The sequence below is a fragment of the Accipiter gentilis genome, chromosome 24 (genome assembly GCF_929443795.1).
Source record: "Accipiter gentilis chromosome 24, bAccGen1.1, whole genome shotgun sequence".
In the NCBI taxonomy this organism is placed as follows: Eukaryota; Metazoa; Chordata; class Aves; order Accipitriformes; family Accipitridae; genus Astur; species Astur gentilis.
In genome coordinates, this window is record NC_064903.1 from 4,408,236 (window position 1) to 4,424,376 (window position 16,141).

Consider the following 16,141-nt stretch of genomic DNA (forward strand, 5'->3'; position numbering starts at 1 on the left):
AAGAAACACCGGCTCCTGTCTTTAATGGCAGGTGTTACAGAGCTCGCTCTGGCTCTTTGCTCACTGGATTTGCTCAGGACTCAGAAATACGTGTATTTACATGCTCAGTGTGAGGAATATTCAGTAGCCGCACCAATGAATATATACTGGAAATAACTGCCATACAGACAATAGGGTATGGTGACATTTCCTACAACTAGAGGACAGGAGACAGGTACTTACTTCCCTTCTTGTGGTGACTGGAATGTGCTTCATTTTCAGTGGCAAGACATGGGGGGAGGCTGACCGAAAGAGCTGCCGAGGTGCAGCCATTGGCCTCAAAAAAACTCAGCACAAACAGCTAAAAAAAAAATACTTGAGTTCATTTGTGTGTAGCGCGAGTCGGCCAACCAGTAGCCAAAGATGGAAAATAAACACACATGTATTTACAAAAGTGCTGGACACAAGAAGTGAGAATGCAACCCCGGCCTGAGAGCACTGTAAGATCCACCCCTGTGCAGGCTCCCAGGAGTGCATGCAGGAGCTTTATGGAATTTTACATAGGTATGGTTATTTTTTTTTCCTTTTTTTCTTTTTTTTTCTTAAATAAATAAAACTTTTCTGTGCTTCTCAAACTTCCCTGACTTTACTGCTGTCATGCTTCTCTCCCAAAACCCATTAAAACCACGGTGAGCCATTGGGTCATTTTCACAAATCTTCATTGCAGGGATGGGAATCATAGTCAAGCTCTGGATAGGGTTTTTTACCATTTAACAAATTTAAAAATGAAGACAATTAACCAATCTTTTAAAAACCTCGGCAGGAGAGAGGTTTGAAACCTATTTACCTATATGCATTTCACAACAGAAACAGCCTATTTCTAATACTTCAAAAATATATATATAACTAATTGCTTAATCTCAGGATAGCAGTCAGAAAACCTGAGATGGTTCCAGAGATTTTACAGTATTCATCTCTTTCCTTTCTGCAAGGTCAACGCTATTATCAATCCTAACATACTGTGTGAGCCTGTAAATAATGTACAAGACTTGGCCCTCTGAGGACTGTTATTTTTTGTTGTTGGTTTGTTTGGGTTTTTTAAATATATTAATATGCCTTTTCCACATTTCCTATCAGAGTTGGGAAGATATCAACGCAGCTGCCACCTTTCAGTATCTAGTGACAGAATTTAGTGCCAGAGACTGTCTCCAGCACAGAGCCACGGGGTGCTAGAGGTGCGTTTCCCTGCATGTCAGACAGTCTCAGCTGGGCAATTACAGTCCATGTTGAAAACAGCCACTGGCAGAGATTATTTCTGTTGACTCCTGTCTGCCTCCCAGGAATTTTTTTAGTAGAAAAATCTCTAGATTTGCTGATACAAAGAAGAATAAATATAGTATTTAATAAAATAAAAAGTAAGGCCTCTTATTACAGCAGTTGTCTTTAAAAAGCCAGTGCCAACAATATTCTGTATGCTGGGGCATAAAAAAAAAATGATGCTACCATTTGATTTTCCTATTTTTACATGTCTGTTATCTTCCAGGAAGTTGTAGTGCTGTTTTTTGGGTTTTGTTAGAGATGCTGAAATACTTATAGGTAAAGAAAATAAAGAGGAAAAAACCTAATCAAATAGTGTAGTCTGTCAACCTAAGTCTTTATATTGTATGTCCAGCAAACATGTGCCATAAAAAAAAGTGCTTTCCTTTTAAAGGATGGCTGTCTGTTCCTTTATGGGTAGGAAAAAATAAAAGCTATACTGGAAACAGAAACTGTCACTTGTTTCTGCACTTCTTAAATGAAATACAAACATGCCTCATTCAGACGAATGCTTTACAAATTAAGGGCAGCCCATCTTGAGCCTGAATTACTCTCTTTCTCAAGAAAGTCTTTCCCCCAGATAGATAGCTCGAGCTGACAGAGAAAAATGAGACCTCACAAAAGAAACAGAATCTTTTGAATAGAACAGAATAGAATCATTTAGGTGGGAAAGGACTTTTATGATCATCGAATCCAAGCGTAAACCTAACACTGCCAAGTCCACCACTAAACCATGTCCCTAAGAGCCACAGCTACACGTCTTTTAAACACCTCCAGGGATGGTGACTCAACCGCTTCCCTGGGCAGCCTGTCCCAATGCTTGACAACCATTTCAGTGAAGAAATTTTTCCTGATGTCCAATCTAAACCTCCCCTGGTGCAACTTGAGGCCATTTTCTGTCATCCTATTGCTTGTTACTTGGGAGAAGAGACTGACCCCACCTCGGTACAACCCCCTTTCAGGCAGTTGTGGAGAGCGATCAGGTCTCCCCTCAGCCTCCTTTTCTCCAGACTAAACAACCCCAGTTCCCCCAGCTGCTCCTCATAAGACTTGTGCTCTAGACCCTTCACCAGCTTCGTTGCCCTTCTCCGGACACACTCCAGCACCTCAATATCTTTCCTGTAGTGAGGGGCCCAAAACTGAATGCAGTGTTCAAGGTGCAGCCTCACCAGTGCCAAGTCCAGTGGGACAATCACTGCCCCAGTCCTGCTGGCCACACGATTTCTGATACAAGCCAGGATGCCGTTGGCCACCTGGGCACACTCCTGGCTCATGTTCAGCCGGCTGTCGACCAACACCCCCAGGTCCACTGGGCAGCTTTCCAGCCACTCTTCCCCAAGCCTGTAGCGCTGCACGGGGTTGTTGTGACCCAAGTGCAGACCTGGCACTTGGCCTTGTTGAACCTCACACAACTGGCCTCAGCCCATCGATCCGGCCTGTCCAGATCCCTCTGTAGAGCCTTCCGACCCTCCAGCAGATCAACACTCCCACCCAACTTGATGTTGTCCGGAAACTCACTGAGAGTGCACTCGATCCCCTCGTCCAGATCGTGAATAAAGATATTAAATAGAACTGGCCCCAGTGCTGAGCCCTGGGGAACACCACTTGTGACCGGCCGCCAACTGGATTTAACTCCATTCACCACAACGCTTTGGGCCCGGCCATCCAGCCAGGTTTTTACCCAGCAAAGAGAACACCTGTCCAAGCCATGAGCAGCCAGTTTCTCCAGGAGAATGCTGTGGAAAATGGTGTCAAAGGCTTTACTAAAATCTAGATAGACAATAGACAACATCCACAGCCTTTCCCTCACCCACTAAGCAGGTCACCTTGTCACAGAAGGAGATCGGGTTAGTCAAGCAGGACCTGCCTTTCATAAACCCACGCTGACCGGGCCGGATCATCTGGTTGTCCTGTACGTGCCACGTGATGGCACTCAAGACGATCTGCTCCATAACCTTCCCCAACACCAACGTCAAACAGACAGGCCTGTAGTTCCCTGGATCCTCCTTCCAGCCCTTCTTCTAGATGGGTGTCACATTCGCTAACTTCCAGTCAATGGGGACCTCCCTGGTTAGCCAGGACTGCTGACAAATGATGGAAAGTGGCTTGGTGAGCACTTCCACCAGCTCCCTCAGTACCCTTGGGTGGATCCCATCCAGCCCCATAGATGGGCGTGTGTGTCTCAGTGGTGTAGCAGGTCACTAACCGTTTCCCCTTGGATTATGGGGGCGTCATTCTGCTCCCTGTCCCTGTCTTCCAGCTCAGGGGGCTGGGTACCCAGAGAACAACTGGTCTTACTATTAACGACTGAGGCAAAGAAGGCAATAAGTACCTCAGCCTTTTCCTCATCCTTTGCTACTATGTTTCCCCCCGCATCCGATAAAGTATGGAGATTCTCCTTAGCCCTCCTTTTGTTGCTAATGTATTTATAGAAACTTTTTTTACTGTCTTTTACCGCAGTAGCCAGATTAAGTTCTAGCTGGGCTTTGGCCCTTCTAATTTTCTCCCTGCATAACCTTACTTGTATTCCTCCTGAGTTGCCTGCCCCTTCCTCCAAAGGTCATAAACTCTCCTTTTTTTCCTGAGTTCCAGCCAAAGCTCTCTGTTCAGCCAGGCCAGTCATCTTCCCCGCCGGCTCATCTTTCAGCACATGGGGACAGCCTGCTCCTGCGCCTTTAAGATTTCCTTCTTGAAGGATGTCCAGCCTTCCTGGACTCCTTTGCCCTTTCGGACTGCCTCCCAAGGGCCAAACAGGCCAAAGTCTGCCCTCTGGAAGTCCAAGGTGGCAGTTCTGCTGACCCCCCTCCTTCTCTGAGAATCAAAAACTCCATTTCGTGATCGCTATGCCCAAGATGGCCCCAAAACATCACATCACCCACAAGTCCTTCTCTGTTCACAAACAAGAAGTCCAGCGGGACGCCTTCCCTCGTCGGCTCACTCACCAGCTGTGTCAGGAAGTTCTCTTCCACACGCTGCAGGAACCTCCTGGACCGTTTCCTCTCTGCTGTCTTGTACTTCCAGCAGACATCCCCACCTGGTTCAGTTCCACTTGCAGAGCCTCACACCCGTTATGCCAGAGCACCCGGGAAGTGGGGTAGGCACAGAGGAGACGCGCCTGCTGCGCCGGGCAGGAACTCGTCGCCGTTGCCCCCTATCCCTTAAGTCACTGCCTTCAGCCAGGCGGACAGAGGATAGGGAATTCTTGCTGACGTGCCACGACCTGTTTGCCCGCCCTGGTCGCTAGCACTCCCCAGGGGCTTCTTTTATACATGGGGGGGGCCTGGCTGCCATTGCTCCTGGACCTGCCCAGGTCCCATCAGCCACTGTGGCGAGAGCGGCGGGATCCTGGCCGCTCTCTTGGCTCCTCCGGTTCAGGAAACGGGAGCTGTGCGCCTCGGCGTGCGATTTGGGCATCTGAAAATCAGACCTGTTGTGCTCCCCAGGAAATCAGGAAAGGTTAATTCACACTTAGCTGTGGTAACTCAATGAGCATTGCCTCCGCCTGTTGCCTCAGCCAAAGACACTGGGACGGACAGAGCGAGCGAGGGTAGGTTAGCTGGCAGTATTAATGACAGTTGCAACACAAAAGACTGTAACTAAATAAGAAGCCAAAGCCAAACAAGCTAATGGCCTAATTCAAGAATAGCCCAAGCATCCTTCATTCCTACTGGCAAAACATGAAGGTGGTTAGTACCTTAAAGGCTACTTAGCCCTTTGCAGGACCAGGCCTAAACATGAAGATCTACAGCAGAAAGCTGTTTTACTCTGGTTCTGGTTTGGTGGTTTTTTTTTGCTCACTGGGTGGGTGTTGCTTCAATTGCTGTTTTGAAGGTCTTTGATTAGTTGTACTACTAAAATACAGCAACAAATACTCCATGCAAATGCTTTTTCTGAGTGAAGCCACATTGTGTCTTTCTTTCAGAAATGAATCAATAAACCACAAATTGCATACTTAAACTATTCTGCTCCCTTACAAATCAGTTGACTAGTCAAGCACAATCCTCAGTCACATCCAGGATTCCCTCCCTCCCAGCAACTCAGAGCTGCATTCAGCCGTGCTTGCTGTACACAGGACAGCAGAAGGCAGGCTGGCTCGATGCCTCTAAGTATTTCTGCAATCCACTCAGCATTTCACACGTTTGCTCCCGCTCAGTGCAGAACTCCAGGTTTTATTGCACCTTCTTCCAGAGCTGTCTGCTGCACCGGCTCATACATATCTACACTGCGGAAGTTGTCGCTCACTTGCGTCGGCCTCAGTTTCCATGGAAGAACTCGCATGCCGAAAGGACACTCACCTGCGCATGAGCCTGCGGAGCAGCCCGGCTCCCTCCCCCTCTGCCAAGAGTGGCGCAGACGCTATTAATCTTTCCCAGGAGCTACAAGACGACCAGGAGAGTAGGCATCCTCAGAAGTGACACTACCACTCAGCTCTGTTTTGCCCTTCTCTACACCCGCACAGACCCAAGATGGCTAATCCCACCAGTCCGCGCATTGCACAGCATGGCTACGATTCACCTCGGGAGCAGCCCGCTGCCAGTTTGGCTCCGATATGGGATGATTAGTCCGGTCCCAGGAAGAGGCAAGCACCCAGTGCCGGTCTGCTGCCGCTTGCTGCTACAAGTGCCTTCTTCCAGCCTGGGTCTGTGGATGCTGAGGCTGCTCTCTGCTCTGCAAGGGGTCTGCTGGGGGTCAGCACCAGGCAAGGCTGGGCCTGCTCTCTCCTCACGTTTCTCTTACAGCTTTGCATCAGACGAGCCCTTTCTGAGCACACTGACTATCTTTCTGCTTTTTCATTTTAGTAAGACTGTCATCCAGGCAAAGAGATTACAATTAGTTATACAAATCAAATTGTCAAGAACCAAAACACTATATATTCACAGTTGAAAGCCTGTATCTCAACAGGATGTTTTGTCTGCCCCACTCTTGATTCATTTTTGGTTGGAAATACAATTTCACTTTCTTCCTCATCTAGAAGTACCATGACTGGGCAAATACCAGCGAGTGGGCTGTATTCAAAAGGCAGTGCAGTCTGGAGTTTATGAATGAAGGAGACCCTTCTCCAATCCCAAACCATACCAAAAAAACCCCATAAAAGGGACTTTCCGTCTTTAAGAAACAACTGACAATTTAAAAGTGAATGTACAGCTTATTCACAGGGTGAGAAGGAAGGGAATCTTCCAAGTGAATTTGCTTTACCTTGGAAATGGTTGAGGCAGCAAAGCATTTTCGGTCATTACCTCTCTGTCTTAAGCCCTGCTTCATCTTAAAAATAAATTAAGGAGCCAGAAAGCAGGAAGAAGACAAATGATAATTTTTTACTCCTTGAGGGACTGGGTTGTTCTCCCTCCTACCACCATGACTGTGACCGTTGGTTTGTTCATTCATCCATCCATCTGTCCTGCAGCACAAGAGTTGAGGTTTTATAGAGTTTTTGTTCTCAGTCCTGCTCTGAGCTGGCATAGGAGAAAGCCGGCTTGAAGCGCTAGCGGCTGCTGTTCTTAATCGCTTCCTTTGCTGCAATGATCAGAGGAGTCAGGCTGGAGAGAGGCTTGGCTAATTTTAAAAATGGATGCTGCCCAAAGGAAAAAAAGAAACGAACCATTACTTTCCAAACTCGGTTACTCACAGGCTCAAGCAGTACTCCTCTGGTTACCAGGAATACACAGAAATAGGACTGAGGGGACCATGTGCACCTGCGTCTTCATGTCCAGTACCTTGCTATCACAGGCAGACATGGCCCATAATCCTATTAATCCATTTATCAAGGTGTCTTCAGCTTGCTGGGATTTTTGCCCTGCCAGCACTCTGGGAATGCTGCTTGCTGTCCCAGGGCCTTGCTCCTTTCAGGAAACTTGAAATACTTCCTTAGGTTCCTGTTTTCTAAAGACATGGGCTACTGTAGTTGTCAAAAAAGATGAGGAGCATAAGCCATTCCTCAGGGAACTCCAATACCTCTAGGAAATGTTTATCCCAGTAGTATTTAGGCTCATGTGTTGTTCTGAAGGCCACTGAGGTACAGGTTTTCAGTACCAAGACAAGAACAGGGAGACAAGTGGCAGAGCACTGATGGACTCCGCTCTGGGTTGCAGTGACAGCGGTGTCTACCCTCCCATCCGCTGCCCCTCCTGTGCTGGCTGGCACCTTCACAGCAGGGACAGCCAAGTGGCACGTGCTGCAACTCCTTAACTGCCACAAAACCTGGCAGTAAACCTGTAGCGTTTCTCATCTACTTGACTGTGCCAGGCAGGAAATGGAGCTGCAACTAGTCCCGCTCAGCTGTCCCTGTTTCAGTGGCAAAAACCTCTAAAAGTGGGGCTCAGTGGCAGAAACCTCTAAGAGTGCGGCAGGATGGACAGGGAGCACCCCACAGCCTCTTCTTCCCACAGCCAAATCTCTGACCACTTGGCTGTGACTGATTTCACTGGGTTCCTCCCTGGTTGTATCTCTGTATACGGTAGTCACCAACACCATTTCAGGCCTCCGTACCTGGTATCATTCCACTTCAGTTATTTTGCCACCATGTAAAACTGAATATACTACCGAAATAGAAAACAGGGGCACAAAAATGATCAGAGGGCTGGAACACCTCTCCTATAAGGACAGGCTGAGAGAGGTGGGGGTTGTTCAGCCTGGAGAAGAGAAGGCGCCGGGGAGACATTATTGTGGCCCTTCAATACTTAAAAGGGGGCTTATAAGAAAGATGGGGACAGACTTTTTATTAGGGTCTGTTGCGATAGGACATGGGGTAATGGTTTTAAACTAAAAGAGGGTAGATTTAGACTAGATCTAAGGAAGAAATTTTTTTACAAGGAGGGTGGTGGAACACTGGCTCAGGATGCCCAGAGAGGTGGTGGATGCCCCATCCCTGGAAACATTCAAGGTCAGGTTGGACGGGACTCTGAGCAACCTGATCTATTTGAAGCTGTCCCTGCTTATGGCAGGGGGGTTGGACTAGATGACCTTTAAAGGTCCCTTCCAACCCAAACCATTCTATGATTCTACTTATCTTTCATTTGAAAAGCACCAAGACTGGAGACTAACATGAGGGGGTTCCATCTGACGCCTTTGAGTTTAGCTGACGAGAAAACCATTACATAGTACAGCTGTTTCACTTGCAGTCACTTCGCATTTTACCTGCAGAAGTTCCTTGGCAGACCCTCGCCTGTCTACGTCCATCTCCAGGCAGCAGTTCAGAAAGTCGCGAAACACAGCGGACAGTCGCTCCGGGTTCTGCAGCTCTGGTGTCCCGTTCGTAGCTATCAGATACAGCGCCTAGAGAAAAAGGAAACACGAGACTCCACCTGTTTTCTTCATATCCATAACTGCTCATATAGACCCCTTTTTTTAGGTCCAGTCTCCAGTAGCAGTTTCTTCCCTGCCAGAGGGTTAGAGATGATTTTTCTATACCAACAAAAACCCCCCCTGATGCAGCCACAGCTATTCCAACATCAAAATGATCTTGCCTTGACAGCTGATTTCATTGGCTGACCTAGTTAGTATGAACTACATCAGCAAAAGCACATTTTGTTTCTCCAAGTATTGGCACTAGCTTTACAGGCTATTTTAAAGAGTGAATTTGGTTTATCTATATAATTTCAAAGGATTATTACATAAAATGCATCTCTGCAGTGCTCACTGGTCCCTAAAGTACAGCTTCCATAAAACAAAGGTAGTCAAGTTTTTTGCTCTATTCTTGATAAAAATGGTAACTGCATGAAAAAAAGTAAATCCATCAGCTTATTCCTTGGGTAAAGAAACAGAAACATTTGGAACCTCATTTTCAACACAGACACGTTAAGTTGCATGTACAAATATATTATGAAGAAAATGCAGTTGGGCAGAGAGGAGCCACCTGCAACTATGTCTTTCAGCAGTCTCCAAATTCTCCAAATTCCAGATCAGCTTCACTTATGTGGTCTAATCAGAAAAATGAGTAATTCCATCCCTATAGTAACTGTGTGCTAATTTTGATATGCAAGTAAATACATTAATGATGTCCCCATCCCAGAAATTGCAGGGAAGAAATGGGAGGCTTTGGCAGTTGGGTTATTGAAAGCTCAGGCTTGGTGATACAGAGAAAGTGGCTTGGACTATGAGAGAAACATGTTCACTAAGTATTTCAGCAAAATGGACAAAAAGCAGAATAGACGACGTTGCCTTTAAACTATAATCTTTATGTTTCAGGCAAGCTTCCCAGTAAGCAGGGGTAGTTCATCTCTCAAAACCACTGTTTTAGAAAAGTTTGTTGCTTTTTTTTTTTTTTTTAGGAAAGATAACATTAAATCTATTACACTTGTTTCATGTTTTCAGGGTGATCTTCACAGACAGAAGAGCTGGAACAACTTAAAACCCAAAGCCAAGTGTTACCTCAGAACTGGGAGTATTTGTCTGTGTTAAGGGTTGAGTCCTCTGTGAATTCCCTTCCATGATGTGCATGAACGTCCAGCTCCTCATCTGAATGCATGGTCATTCTGTGCACAGAGGCCTATCCAAACCCTTGAGAATTCCAGACGTCCTCCTCCTCAATAGCATCTAGCCTAAGCTAAGCTTAAGTTTCTTAAGCAAAGCCAAGGACGCTCACGTCCATGCAGCTGACGGTGTTCATGCAGCTTAGCAAGTCTTCCTGATATTCCTCAGGCCAAGGAATTGCAATGTAATTTTGCAAAACATAGGGTGAGCATTATCTAATGTGATTCACTTGTAACCAAGGTCTAACATGCTGAGCTACAGAGATGAGTTCATTCTGCTGTTGCAAGATGTTATTTAGAAACATAAGACAAACATTTTGAACTATTCAAACTTAAACTTGCACAAATATGTCTAAAATATACAGTAAAAATAATAGAAATAGGCCTAGGAGTCTTCCATAAAAATGTCTGCCGCAATAACAGCTCTGTGCTACTGGCATTTAAATAGACCGTGACCAAACTGACTTTGTTATTATCCTCATAAATACAGAGGAAGATTTCCAAGCCCAAAAAGGCAAATGAACTATCCTACAGTAAAAACAATAAAAGGAAGTTTCTTTACTTTTCCCACTATAGAAATGTCAAAAAATCAGTCTTATGCTGTCCATCTGCAGCTGACCTCAGTCACCAGACACAGTGGTGAGCTGGAGTGCCTGTCCTCACTATGTTTAAATTGTGCTACCCAAGGGATGTTACTTCTCCTAGGGTAAAGGAATACAGCACCGATGTCAACCTTGGAAATTTTATTCCAGCTACATTCACCTGACTGTGAAACCGGAGTGCCAGGATAAATGGAGATCTTTTAGTTGCTTGTTTCTTCACAGAACATGAATCATGAGGAAGAGTCATCTTTAGCTAGGTGCTGCACCTTTTAAATATTTCTACAACAACAGAAGAAAGGTCTATGGGAAGCTGAAGTACCTTCTTCTCATGTATCTTTTGGTTTCCTATGATACAGCCAGCAAAGAAAAACAAGTACAGTACAAAGGAAGTGAGTGTTTGCAGTACCTGCAAAGGGGCAATAAGCTCATTAATTTGTTTAACATACCAAGAAACAAGAAAGGATTCGGCATACAATTATAGCTGCAGTCTGTGAAAACGATATCCTAAAGTTATCCAGGCCACCCAGATACATGACAGAACAATATACAGATGATTTAGAAGCCTGAAACTGTAGAAGATCCACAGCATTTGGAAAATATGCTACAGTTTTGAGGCAAATTGATGCGCTATGGTTAATAAATGAAAAGGCAAACAGAAATGCTTAGTGTTTGGTTTGTTTGGTTTTTTTAAATTGAAACTGGGGAGGTCCAACCTGCATTTCAAAGGATATTTATCACACCAATGTTTGTCCCTCAGGCCCTAGGCATATGCCTGATGGAAGGAAATCACAGTGAGAGAAAACAAATACCGTCACAGAAATATCCAGGATGCTCATGGCTGGAAAATGGTTCCTTCCTGTGAGTTCTGCATAGGCTGGAAAGAACCTGAGCAACATGGGATGCGTTTGCTCTGCATGTGGAAAACAACAAATGCATCTACATTAAGACTGCTGTTAACGCTATGATTAATGATCCTTTAATGCCTTTGTAATTTATTTATGCATTTAAATTACTGTCAGTACCTAAAGCTCCTGCATGCCTTCCATTATTGAAACAATCATTCATAAAAATGAAAGAGCATCCTTTTGTTTGCAGGCTTTGCAGAATTCCCTGAATGTGGTCTAAATGTGACTATTAAACCCAACAACTACTGTGTGCCATCAGCTAAGAAACTTAGCTTGTAAAACCAGGTCTTGCTTACGAGTTCTCCTGTTTGGATGCAGCCGAGACCTTTCACTGAAGTCTCTGATTCCACATACACAGCAGATGGATCCTGTCCCTGTTGGGGTTGATTTACCTTAATAAAACTAGCTGATAACCGGGGAACTTCAGGCAGTCCCTCACAAGCTGTTCACTGTTCCTAACTCAGGGGCAACAACCTCTGCAAAAGACTCCTGGAAGCAAATACAGATGGTACCAACTTCAGATGCCTGATGTTAATCTACTGCCATTTTACTCAGACACCTGAAAATGCCTTGTAGCTGTTAAGTGTTCAAGTTGATCTTAACTCCAGCAGGAGATGAGGCATGTATGGAAAAAAAAAGCATCTCAAATAATCTGGGTAAGGGCAGGAATGGCTGAGTGTGAATTTGGTCAGAGATAAGAAATCCAGTTATCTTTCTAACAGTTGACCTGAGGCTTCTCGAGGAGCCCTAATCAACATATGAGGTTAAGAAAGCAAGGAATTTCAGCATCCAGACCAGTAATGCTAATCCTTTTCATCTGCTTTGGCTGCCTTCTACAAGGTAAATGCATTTTTTTGCAAGGGTCTTCCATGAAAGCAAGTGGAATCTAGGGTCCTCTCTTTGCAAGAAACTGGTGATGTGCAGAAGTCTCTGCTGGTAAAACTGGGCTGCAGTGACACAGGCCTACTGCCACCCTGCCAGCTATGGTGCACTCTGCTTATTCAGCATCAGTCTGAATCCAAAACTGTTTCTTTCTTATCTGTCCTCACGAGGTGGCACAGCACACACCGCTCCACATGTGTGCACTGGAACCAAAAACCCCGGGGCACGTACCAAACCAAAAGAAGACTTCCAAGAAAACTTAGGAACCTTTTTTCAAAAAGAGTGGAAGACTGAGATTTGTATAATTGTTGTATTCCTTTCTTAAAAGTAGCATGGCTGGGGGTATTTCCTGACCATGCTATCCCTTCTTCTTTCAGTCAGCAGTACGCAGTCTGGGTGCCATAGACCAGAGAGAGCATCGCCTTACTGCTATGAGAAAAGCTAAAGGTCACGCTCTATTTTAATTCTAGCCTTAACAAAAACTATGTACATATACACATAGGCCAAAATTAATTTCCTCATAAATTCCTGCATCCTGTGCAGCATTTAACTTTGTTCCAGCTATCGGTCATGAGGTTTTCTCTTGGTATACATTCCTCCACTATTAACGTGCTCATTTGGTACAAGAACTGGTCATTTCATTTCAAGGAATTAGGATAAAACTGAAAACTTCAGAACATTAAAAACACATTTGTTTACTACAAGTATCTGTGCTAAAACACACTTTCAGAAATGTATTTGGTAATAAATAATTATGGCATTACTATGACCGGTGACAATTCCTGAAAGGCTCAGGTAAGCAACCAGCACTGATCTGAGTTTGAAAAGACTTCTCTGCCTGCGGACACAGTTGAGATGCTTTTCATAAAAATTCCCCAAGTGGAGAAACTTGCTGCTGAAAAATTCTTGTCATTCAGAGAAACAATTCAAAGAGAATTCAAAAACCACATGAGAAATTTCAAGCATCGTTGAAGGCAAAAATGGCACATTTCCGAACTGGCTACATGTCACTTCCTTTTGAGGTTCTCCCATTGACGTAACCAAAGCTGCGGTATATGCTGATATGCTTCAGTGACATTTTTAGAAGTGGGCCTTGGTGGAACTAGTTCAAGCTGACGAGACTGGGATTTTGTCTCATGGGAGACAAAACATGGGACAGATTAGAAAGACAGTGGTATCTGATTTTATTTGCACCTTACCCTGAGAGGATTTTCATTAAGGTAAGGAGGTTCTCCTTCCACCATTTCTATTGCCATGATCCCAAGTGACCAGATGTCCACTTTGGGGCCGTATGCTTTTCTTGTCACCACTTCTGGTGCCATCCAGTAAGGAGTCCCAACCATTGTGCTCCGTTTACTCTGCTCAGGGGTGATCTGAGCACAGAAGCCAAAATCAGCTGAGGAGTAAAACAAGTATAGTTAAAGCCAGCTTGAATTATAAAACCAAGCAAAAGAAATCCCCACTGTATGCCTGAGAATGCATTGTTGAATCTATGGAAAAGCGGCCGTGCTCTTTTTACTCAGTGCTGTAGCCAAGGAAATATTGAATTGGCCACTTAAAACCCCCCTCAAGTTTCATGCATTGGCTTTTATTCACTTGAAGCTTTAGATTGTAACTCCCTCCCTCTGGAAGGGACATACACAAACACCAAAGCCACTCTTTACACCTTTTTCCTTTCTATACCTCTCTGCACATTGGAATTGTGCTCTTAGCTTGCAGCAGTGGTCAGCGCACTACCACAGGCATCTCTTTTGGGTAACTGGCAGTCAGTCAAAAGCAGCCCCATACCACATCCTGGGAACACTGTGCCCAACCAAGAATACCTACTCAATTTGACAGATCCATCCATTCCGAGAAGAATATTGTCACTTTTGATGTCTCTGTGAATCACTTGGTTTGAATGAAGGAAATCCAGTGCTTGCAGGCACTGATAGATAAAGAAGAAACATGAGGGTAAAAATTAATGACCTGATCTCATCACACAAGAAAGAAAATGGCTCTAAAAGATTTAATTTCTAGATGAATTGTGAGTAATGGCAGAATATTGTGCTGTCAAGAGGAATAGCTTGCTGCTTCAACACTATTAGAGTAATAACTTTCTAAATGAAGGCATATTAGCTTTTGAAAAAGAAATGTCAATTATTGTTACAGACTATCCCCTGAAAGCACAGACAGAATCACCGGTGCTGCAATGAATGTGCTGTCTCCATCCATATGACAAACTATTGTTTGCCAAAAAAGAAAATGTCCCTTCCTTCGGTATGAAATGGATCACTTTCGGGTGGGAGGTTGCATGACAAAGACTTTATTGTTAGGCTCTACAGCAAATTTGGAAGTAGCATCTTAGTCATTTTTCAGAAGCAAACACCATTTTGGGTGGAATGCTATCCTTTTAAGTCAAGGACTGTGATAAATGAGTCTCTATTTTTCTTTGCTGTTCTTTTAAAATTCTGCCACCAGCATGTTTGCTTTTACAGGCAAAGAATGTAGTGCAGACATGCTCCAGGCAAATGTTTAAAGAGCCAAAGTTGAGAATAGTAAAACTGAAAAAAAAAAAAGAGATAGTACATTAACAGTATATAAGAGTATAATAACAGCATATAATAAGTGCAGTGATACTGGCAGGCAGTTCACTTAAGATGCTCTTTCTTCTCTGTATTATAAAAGCAACACAGAAACAAAGCTCTGAACATGAAATCACTCATGTTCTTACCACCTGTTTAGAAGTACCATCCTGTCCAAGTAATCAGAAGCACATGTGGAATCCCTTACCTCCCTACAGACAGCTGCTATCTGTCCTTCATCCATACACGTCTCTGTAACAACATCGGTTAAAGAGCCTCCAGCCAAGTATTCCATAACCACCCAGAGTTCATCACCAACTAGGTAGCTGAAAGAAGAAAACAATGGCATTGAGATGAATGTGCATAGCTACATTACCTTATGAAGACTACAGTTGATTTTTGTTTCCAGGTCATTTTTAAATGAAGACAGAATCAAATGAATAAACATTCATTCTAGGCTATACGGTACTTAGAATCTGTGCAGTCTAAATGAGAAAGGCACAAAAGTGAAAAATTAGACATCTTAGATGGCAAGCAAGTGAAAAATGCAGTTTATTAACGGCAAAGATAAATCCTGAACCAGGACATATCGCATCATCTGGTTCATCATCTTAGCACATAAATTCCATGATTAACTCCAGGAGCAAGGCAACACAACTTTCATAGTTGTCCATGGTAGGAGGGTGTGTACCACTGAGGACAGAAATTGGTCAACAGTTTGGAAAACCTTACATAAAATACATTCAGAAACAGGAAAAACAATTTAAAAACTGGCAAATTACGTGTCTCTGGAAACAAGAACATAGTCTTCCCGGCATCCACAGCAATGGAAAATAGTGGGAACAGTCCAAGGGAAATAATTTCTATGATGATTTATCAGCACTTATCATAAGACTCAGAAAACACCATGAGCTTAAAACAAACCCCAAACTAACAACAACAAAGTAACATGGAGGTAGTGAACTTACAGGCTGTTGTTTTAGCAAGATATGGCTGATCCAGGTTTTTAAAAACAGCCTTCAAACTACGTATGCCAGAAATGATTAATGCAGACAAAATGCAATCTCCTCCCATACATTGTATATGAGTAGATAAATAATAAAGACTGCCAGTGACCAAAGGGGTTTTTTTTAATCTTTGGCTTGCAGTATGTAAATGAACGTTCACGTGATAATACCAGAACTACTTACCTGTCTAAATAGTTAACTATATTTGGGTTCTTATTTTCCCTCATGACCAGGATTTCATTAATAATAAGTTCCTTTTTGGGCTGTTGTTGGAGATTCATTTGCTTTATGGCCACCTAAAATGACATTGAAAACCATTAACTTGAGTAGCCTGTTGCACAAGATCAGAATGAACACAGAGTGAGTGGTTTTGGAATGATGTAGCAGAGCTGTGCCAAACTGTCTTGTTATTAGACA

At 43.9% G+C, this 16,141-nt stretch overlaps 1 protein-coding gene across 2 annotated transcripts in view; it reads right to left on the reverse strand.

Annotated features, from left to right (window-relative positions):
- Nucleotides 1-3,705: 3,705 nt before the first annotated feature.
- The window catches only part of PAK3 (p21 (RAC1) activated kinase 3), an 83,656-nt gene continuing 71,220 nt past the window's right edge, over nucleotides 3,706-16,141 (reverse strand). For both annotated transcript variants that reach the window (XM_049827270.1, XM_049827269.1), the window contains 7 exons: nucleotides 15,908-16,020; nucleotides 14,926-15,043; nucleotides 13,981-14,080; nucleotides 13,353-13,549; nucleotides 8,431-8,568; nucleotides 5,592-6,868; nucleotides 3,706-4,819 (listed from right to left, as the gene is read on the reverse strand). In XM_049827270.1, the coding sequence (XP_049683227.1) occupies nucleotides 6,779-6,868; nucleotides 8,431-8,568; nucleotides 13,353-13,549; nucleotides 13,981-14,080; nucleotides 14,926-15,043; nucleotides 15,908-16,020 (756 nt within the window). In that variant the 3' untranslated portion in view covers nucleotides 3,706-4,819; nucleotides 5,592-6,778. The remainder of the gene's footprint in view (nucleotides 4,820-5,591; nucleotides 6,869-8,430; nucleotides 8,569-13,352; nucleotides 13,550-13,980; nucleotides 14,081-14,925; nucleotides 15,044-15,907; nucleotides 16,021-16,141) is intronic.